The following is an 8,546-nucleotide window of genomic DNA, read 5'->3' as shown; positions in this document are numbered from 1 at the left end:
AAAAGCACTCCTAACTAGAATCTGGAAGGGCGCAAAACAGAAAGTGTGAGTGGGCAAAAACAAAGTTTTCAAAATCATTTCATTTCTCAAAAGTTCTAACTCCTCGCCGTAAAACCTGTATAATTTCCTAGAAAATAGCACATATACATATATCGAAACCATATTCAAGTTAGCTAATCCACATATATGCCATGTCAAATATCTCAGCATAAAATATATGCAAGCTAGGTGATAGAAATCAATGCAAATGATATGTCAGCCGGAGTCACCTAACGTGACCTGTACGGCTTAAATCCACATCTCAACAAATATACCTGCACACGACTCAGAACCACCTAAAGTGGTCTATACGACAGGATTGGGTGTAAATAAATATGCTCAAGTGCTACGATCACGTGAAGACTATGCGAATAATTGCAAGTCACTTACAAGTCGGAACCACCTATAGTGGTCTGTACGACAGGACTGTGCACCTAACTTGGATTCAAGGTGAGCGTATAGTGCGGGAGGTGAACATCACGTGAAGGACTGTGCCCTAACTCTGGGCGGGAGCACTAACACCGGGGTTCAGGTTTATGAGCTCTCAACACATTTCACATAATCATCAATCTCACAACCATAATCTATAAACTTACCTGGCACTTATTTGTGCGTCCGTAGCACCAATCATAAATATATGCAACTACTAATGCATAAATAAAATAGGCAGATACTTTGCATGGTATTTTAAAACGTATAATCATTCAATTTCATTTTCTGGGAAAAATCTCAAGTATATAGGTATATACGGAAAACCAAAAGCCCACTCATTGGTATGTGGAAGGGTCGTAGCCCCCAAGCCTTGATTGATTGTGCTCGTCCTGAGGATAGGTCTCACCTATATGCGAAACAACTATATAAACGTTAATTTAAAGCACATAAACAAAACTAGCTAATAACTTCTCATACATTGCTCAAATGGGGTGTTTGAATATACCAATGTGATCTACTCAACACCACGAACATCCCCATATTTTCAGAAAATATATTTCTGGTGCTTCTTTATAGAACATGAAAAATGGCGGTGGATACCAAGACGGTGGTGGATGACTCCTACCTTTGAGGCCATGTTTTGAGAGAGATCAGTGAAAAAGCAAATGAATAGAAAGTTCAAAATTTTAAACTAAATCTGCAAACTAAATAATGTGTCACTAATAAAAAACAAACATGTTAATTAACACATAATTAATAATCCAATCATCTACGACCACATCATTTTGTTTAAAAAATTTGGTCTCCCTAGCATAGCAATAATAAAAGCTACAACAAAGGAAGTTGGGCTAATCCAAATAACTTCGGTAGTATTTAAAATGTTTTTAGGTAACAAATAACCACTGTGAGTGGCAGCAAGGATTTCTTAAAATTGACTGCTGATTAGCGATGGCAAGAGAAAGAGAGGTGCTCTTGATATGGCAGATGTTCATTGGAAAGAGAAAGAAAGGTGGTACCAAGACCACTTGGATGCGGGGAAACATGTATGAAAGTTTCGTGGGCATGCTTCGAATGTTTGGTATGAGTTTCTTTTGTACTCGTCAAGTGTTTGATGTAACACTTGTTAGACATATCTCAGCAGTACTCGACAAATGCTATTGATATCAAGTATCATATTGTTTTGGCATATATCGATATTTGTTGAAATGTGCGTAACATGATTTTGCTGACGATAATAAGCTCACATTTTATAAATCAATTTTTTTTAACACGCTTCGCGCTCTTTTTATATCTTAAAATTTAGACTGAGACCCTCCTAAGGTTTGAAACTTGGACACCCCACTGCTTTTCGACAATTGTGTAGATTGTCGTCTTTGGGCTAGGTCGGTATTGGGTTCCAGGTGGTGGTGATTCACTTGGCAACTTTACCAAAAGAACCATCCCTTGATCTGCCACTTAGATCGCTAATACATACTTTTTAAAGACATGTAACTAGTTTGACGGAATTAATAAAAACAAACTAAAATTGAGCGAATATTGAGTAACGAAGTACAAAATGAGAAATTTTTTGTTTTAAGGTGGAAAGCCACATCGAGTTTGATGGGGGCAGTGCAAACACCTGACATAAGCTAAATTAGAAACTGAAAGATCCGCAGGTTCAGAAATCGTGTGGTCCAATTGGCCCCCTACTCTACTTTAAACTAAACTTTTTCTTGCGTGTCAAGTTCCCCCATTCACTCCCCTAACAAACGGCACAGCCCATCCCCTCTCTCCCAAACGCTCAACTGCTTGCCCCCAGTCCATATTCCAATCCCTAATATACAGATCCCCAAATTAACGAAGAAATTATTAACAAAACATCAAATAATCATAAACAAATCACCGCCCCTGGTATTTTTCACGCCGAATCTTCACTGCCCCATTTAAATTTTCGATGGCGCAACCTGAAAATTGACGTTTTGAATTGTTGGGTTTTTTTTATTGTTGAAGATGTGAGTGAAATAAGGTTGGCGCGTTTGGGTCCGGTGGTTTCGGGGATGGTCAGATATGGCTCCAGACGGGGAATTGGTGCCGCTGGACCCACAGGCGGTTGTGGCGGTGAAGAAGAAGTCCTCTCGGAGTTGGGTTTTGTTGGATTGCACCGGAAAAGCTACCGTCTTGGACGTGGACAAGTATGGCATCATGCAGAGAGTTCACATTCACGCTCGCGATCTTCGCATTGTCGACCCTTTGCTCTCTTACCCTTCCACCATTCTCGGCCGTGACCGAGCCATAGTTCTCAATTTGGAGGTCGTGCTCTTCCTCTTCTTGTTTGTCTTTTCATTTATTTATTTATTTATTTTTGTGTTTTGCAATGTAATTTATATATTTTTGTTGGAAATTATGGTTGTGGTATTTCTCATTATTGAATTGGGTTTGTTTCTGCAGCATATTAAAGCAATAATCACTGCTGAAGAGGTTAGCCTCTCTCGCTCTCTCTAGATATACTCGTTTTCCTTTTCAGCGGAGTTTATTTGTTTTTGGGTTTTGAGTCACCGAGTTTGAATAGGATAGACATCGGTATTAGTTTTGTATTTTTTTTCCGCGGATAAAGATTGCTGCTTTAAGAGAGAAGTATTAATTGTTTTTGTGGAGAATTAAGTAAGAGGAGCAGCTAGATAGATTGTGCAAATTCAGAATGTTGAAAGTATGTTTCCTATAAAGTCAAACCATAGTCCGTCCTTGTCTTCTAGGAAGAAAGAAAAATATGTGTGGTGCTTTCTATGAGCTGGAGCTTTTTGTAGATGGTGATTGTTAGTTTGTTATGGGATAGGTGCTGCTCCGGGATCCATTGGATGAAAACGTTATTCCTGTTGTTGAAGAGCTTCAAAGACGGTTGCCTCCTGTAAATGTCTCACGTGAAAGTCAAACAAATGGGAAAGAGTTCCCTGCTGTGCAAAATGATGTTGAGGCGGGTGAAGAAGATGGTATAATTTATTGCTTTCAAAGTTTTTCATTCAAAAATAGTATCTATGGCTGTCATTAGTGTTCTTGGAAATGTAGAAATGTTTGAATAAATCATTCTAAACATCAAAAGTTCTGGGTTCTGGTTTTATTCCATGATTATCTGAATGATATACATTATGCATTGTAGAGTCACCATTTGAGTTCCGGGCCTTGGAGGTAGCTTTGGAAGCAATTTGTAGCTTTCTTGCTGCACGTACGACAGAACTTGAGACTGCTGCTTATCCTGCTTTAGATGAGCTTACTGCTAAGGTAGGACTTGACTTTTCTTTTATTTTTGTTTTGTGTCTGTGTGGATTCTTCAGTTGCTGCCTCTCTGCTTCTTGTGGCCTTCCAACTGAAAGATAAATAGACAAAGAAACTGATTGAATGTAGTACTTCATTCACTAGTTTGGCCGATTTAAGTAAATCACTGATAGTAGCCTTCAGGCATGTTCTTTGTCAGCATTGGCTACGTGAGGAATATTTCCTACTTAAAGTACTAGATAACGAAGTCTAGGATGATTGTTTGCATTTTGGTGTGAAGTTGAGTCTAGAAGAGATTCGGGATGTTATGCTTCACACTTTGGTTAGTTTTGGTAGACCTCTATCTTTGCATTCTTGCTGTTAAACTTAATATTTGGCTTCACAGAAATATTGGCTTGCATATTTGCCTGAATGGTTTTGTAAACTTAGCATCTTTTGCTATGACAGAATATTTCTCTCACTTGTACTTGTATTAAAGAAAATTGTCTTCCAATTATATTTCTTCCTCGAGTCGGCACTTTTTTATTGTTTTTATTTATTAAAATATCCACCCCTTCTACCTGCAGATTAGTAGCCGCAATTTGGATAGGGTTCGTAAATTGAAGAGTGGAATGACTAGGTTGACTGCTCGGGTACAAAAGGTATATGAACTTCCTGTGGTGTGTGCATAACTGAATGGTAGTTCTTGCCTCTTGTGAGGGTTATTGAATTTAAACACAATTGTTCATTGATTAGATATGCTTCACTTTGGTGTTTGGTGAAAGATGAGGGAGTAATTTTACTCGTCACCCACCATCTACCGAACATCACTTCATTAGATAGCTTGTAATATTTCGTTTGAGAAAGTAAATTTGTTCTAATGGTTTGTAAATGTGCTGGATGCATACTGCACTAATACGCTCCACAAGCTGAAATCTCCTATTTTACTTTCATTTTATGGAACCAAGGTCCAAAGTTGTATTGTTTGTGTTGAACCCAAGGATTTGGATGGCATTCCTGTCATAACCTAGTAAATTTACACACGACTTCAATTTCATATCCACCATGTGCAATCTCTCAGTTCATCCTATGTTTGATATTCAATTCCTGATTGTTGACCTTCAATTCCTGATAAAGCAATCGTTCTATTTTGAGTGCATATGAGTCATTAGATTTTGATCCAACAGTTGGTGAGCAGAGATTTTTTTGCTTATGAGTCAAGACAAAGTATTAACGTATGTAAGTAAATAAGAATGCCCTATTTAGTATTAACCATTTATGAATTTCTGTCCAAGGGCTTAGAACATGGCAATGCCTTTATATAGTACCGACTGGTAAGTGTTTGAGCACTTCCCAATGTTAGGATTTTGGCTTGTCAAAGTTAGTGTCCTATTTTGTTTAGGATTCTATTAGGGAAATTAAAGGTGCACCGATTCTTCTCCCAAAAGAACTAAAAAAGAATCAAAGTTTTCTTGTACAATTAGATTGGGAATCCTAGAAGATAATTTGGAATAGGAAAGAATTTCTTTCCTATTCCATATAGAATCGGAAACTTAATCAGAAAATAGGCATGTAAACCACACCCTATACTAAGGGTTCGGCAAGGCTAGGGAAAGAGTGAGACCGCCGGAAAGAGAGACAACTGCGGGAAAGAGAGAGATTAGTTCTAAGGTTTGCAAAAGTACTGTATACCCTATTATTAATCAAAGAAGCTGTGGTTTCTCTACCTAGGGAAATCACAACTGGACATAGGCAAAAGTTCTGCCAAACCAGTAGAAGTCATAAGTGTTTGTAGTTGTTCTCTACTTTGCGAAGTTTAGTCTATTGCCGGATAGATCAAAGAACAAGATCCAGAGAGAGTCAGAATTATAACACCCTATAGGTGACAGTATATACATAATTACCAATTATATAAGTATGTGTGCGCGCACACTTGAACGCATGCCGAGGTTCTTATATGAGGTCCTTAGATGTCTGGAAAAGTTCAGTTGTTAAGATGGCTTTTTTTCTGTTAAGTACTGATATCAGGAAGTTCGCTATCTGGGTTATTTAAGGGACATGGGTGAAATCTAGTTAAATTTGTATAGATCAGAGTGAAAATATACACAACCAATTTAGTTAAATTTGTATAGATGAGGTCCTCCGTACCTTCCAGTCTAAATTAGTTGCATGAAAGTGCGTTTTTTATTTTTCTGTAGATCAATTTTTTTTTTTTTTTTTTTTTTATCTGTTGTGCATCTCATTTTGAGTTTGCAGACTATGCTATCGAAATGAATTTTCTGTGTGGAATTTCTTAGTCAGAGTTTGATTGAGGACAACCTATCATTGTCCTCTTAGTCTTTACTACTGTAAATCACGTTAATTGGAAATTCTGTATTGCTTATTGTAGGTCAGGGATGAGCTTGAACAACTGCTGGATGATGACGATGATATGGCTGACCTTTACTTGTCCAGAAAGTTGGCTGGTGCATCTTCGCCAGTTAGTGACATTGGTCCTTCCAATTGGTATCCTGCCTCCCCTACCATAGGCTCAAAAATATCCCGGGCAAGTAGGGCAAGTATCGTCACTGTTCGTGGAGATGAGAATGACGTTGAGGAACTTGAAATGTTACTTGAGGTAATATTGTAATGATGTTGCATACTTCCTGATTGCTTTATTTAGTGAAGCTATATGATGAGAATGACATTGAGAAACTTGAAATGTTACTTGAGGTAGTAATGTTGCATAGTTCTTGTTTTCCTTATTTTAGTGAAGCTATATACTAAACCAGCAAGCAATGCCTTTGTAGGCTTATTTTATGCAGATTGATGGCACCTTGAACAAATTAGCCACGGTATGTGCTATTTAGATGCAAACTTATCTTCTTTTATTGGTTTGTGAGGAAAACTTAACTTTGGGATCTAGCTTCATCCCACCGTATTCCATGCCAATCATAATGTATATCACTAGTATGAGTCTGCCCCGCACAAAGTGCACTGAGGTACACCACAGTCATAAACTGTCCTGGCCCCAAAGGAATAAGGTGGTCCTTAAACACAGTACGACCACCATACATATTACCTTGAAGGGAACCCCTAGTAATAATGCTGCGAATTATCTAATAACAAGTAGAGTTATAAGTTATCATGACTTTGACCTATCAAAGCAGAATTATCATGAGTGTGAACCTGCAGTTGAGGACGTATAAAGTAATCTGTACACTCACACTACTAAGGAAGCGACAGAGGAATTGCATATCAAGATCTGAATTTTGATTAAGAGGAGAATGGTATTGAGTCAACAAATGAATCATCCCCTTAAATTCACTATAATAGTCCAATGTTTTTCCAACTGGTCTCAATAGAAAAACTCTCATAGACCAATGTTTTTCCACCCAAACTCAATAGAAAAACTCTCATAGACATTTTTACGTGGAATAGACTTTTTTTATCAACATTGCAACTGCTTAAATATGAACTTTTGCAGCTACGTGAATATATTGATGATACAGAGGATTACATTAATATTCAGGTACTTAATTCATAAATCTTAAATTTCTATGATAATATTTGTTATGTTTTTTTATCTAACTTATGGTTTCATTTTGCAGCTCGATAACCACAGGAATCAGCTGATTCAGGTGCCTTTTTGTCTTCTGATGTAGTGTATCATATTACTGTACTATGCTGGATTCTGTTCCTTTAATTTCTGTATTTTCTTTTTACTTTGCTGCTCCATATCCACAAGGATCTGTATTTTGTAAGATTACTGTTTATTTTATTCACATTCATGCTTGCAGCTTGAGCTTTTTCTTAGTTCCGGGACTGTATGCACCTCCATATTTGCATTGGTGACTGGAATTTTTGGGATGAATATCCCGTATACATGGAATCAGGGTTACGGATACATGTTCAAATGGGTAGGCAAAGTATTTATTTCCGCTGGTAATCTTTTCTATTATGACTGTAAACATGTCTGAGAATTGAATATTTTTCCATTGACAGGTCTGCATTGTCACGGGAATTTGCTGTCTTTTTGGTTTCGTAATAATCGTATCATATGCTCGCCACAAGGGTCTAGTCGGATCTTGAACATCATAAGGAAGCCCTGAGATTGATCTTTTGGATCTTCTGAAAGTAAATAAGGTGTCGAAGATTTTCAGCAAGGCTGTGTGAAGGAGTAAAAATTTCTTGCTGAATTTGGTGAATTTTTTGGGTGTTTCTAACCCAAGGACATGCAAAGCTTTATAATTGTCAAACAGTCTAATTAACAGGATTCGGTCACAAACGCAGACTGTAAAACTTGTCTGCAGAACCATACATATTTCTCGATTTTGGTCGATAATTCTTGTTGTGTTGCACAGAAGTTTTTTGATCAAACAGATTTATACTGTTAAACTGTAATGGGCAATAATGCCATACGGAGTGATTAATGCATTCCACAAAACTGATAATTTCTCTGAAGAAATGTGGGCACTATCAGCTGTAATGTGACATGATTTCTTGCAATCTGTTTCTGGAGGCCGTTTACGCTCGTGTCAATTTTCGAGTTTTCGGGTTGTTTTGATCTAATCCTTTACCTTGAAACTATACATCGATCGGAAGGTCAAGTTTTCTGCATTCAGAAATAGCCATATGCTAGAGTTCGGCTAAGCCAACAATTAGCAACTTAATTTAGTATCAAATTCGTCATTTACGAGATTTGAACCTAAGACCTCGTACTTCTAAGTTTAATTAGTATCGAATTCGTCATTTACGAGATTTGAACCTAAGATCTCGTACTTCTAAGTGAAGAAGAATACTACCAGACCGTAGTACTGAGTGACAATAGCCATATGCTATTGAAACAATAAAATTAAATAGAAAAG

At 37.4% G+C, this 8,546-nt stretch overlaps 1 protein-coding gene across 2 annotated transcripts; it reads left to right on the top strand.

Annotated features, from left to right (window-relative positions):
- The first annotated feature begins 2,072 nt into the window (after window positions 1-2,072).
- Window positions 2,073-8,187, top strand: LOC137737492 (magnesium transporter MRS2-2). Of its 2 annotated transcripts, XM_068476989.2 has the most exons (12): window positions 2,097-2,361; window positions 2,461-2,760; window positions 2,899-2,928; window positions 3,284-3,437; window positions 3,605-3,726; window positions 4,287-4,361; window positions 6,089-6,316; window positions 6,489-6,533; window positions 7,166-7,210; window positions 7,290-7,319; window positions 7,479-7,598; window positions 7,684-8,187. In XM_068476989.2, the coding sequence occupies exons 2-12, from the start codon at window positions 2,518-2,520 to the stop codon at window positions 7,768-7,770; spliced, it is 1,179 nt and encodes a 392-aa protein (XP_068333090.1). In that variant the 5' UTR covers window positions 2,097-2,361; window positions 2,461-2,517; the 3' UTR covers window positions 7,771-8,187. The 2 variants fall into 2 exon arrangements, with proteins under 2 accessions (XP_068333089.1, XP_068333090.1); XM_068476988.2 differs by having other exon boundaries at window positions 2,073-2,760.
- Window positions 8,188-8,546: the final 359 nt, after the last annotated feature.

This window comes from Pyrus communis, chromosome 13 (assembly GCF_041283825.1).
Source record: "Pyrus communis isolate YQ-2024b chromosome 13, ASM4128382v1, whole genome shotgun sequence".
Taxonomy (NCBI): domain Eukaryota; kingdom Viridiplantae; phylum Streptophyta; class Magnoliopsida; order Rosales; family Rosaceae; genus Pyrus; species Pyrus communis.
The sequence above is the reverse complement of the archived record's forward strand: the minus strand, read 5'-3'. Positions and strand labels throughout refer to the sequence as shown.

What these genes read in the sequence shown, in the direction of transcription:
- LOC137737492 (XM_068476988.2), top strand. Translation starts at nt 2,518, where the DNA reads ATGGCTCCAGACGGGGAATTGGTGCCGCTGGACCCACAGGCGGTTGTG. An exon ending in TGACTGCTCGGGTACAAAAG is followed by an intron (nt 4,362 to 6,088) that starts GTATATGAACTT and finishes TGCTTATTGTAG; the next exon opens with GTCAGGGATGAGCTTGAACA. An exon ending in AACTTGAAATGTTACTTGAG is followed by an intron (nt 6,317 to 6,488) that starts GTAATATTGTAA and finishes ATGCCTTTGTAG; the next exon opens with GCTTATTTTATGCAGATTGA.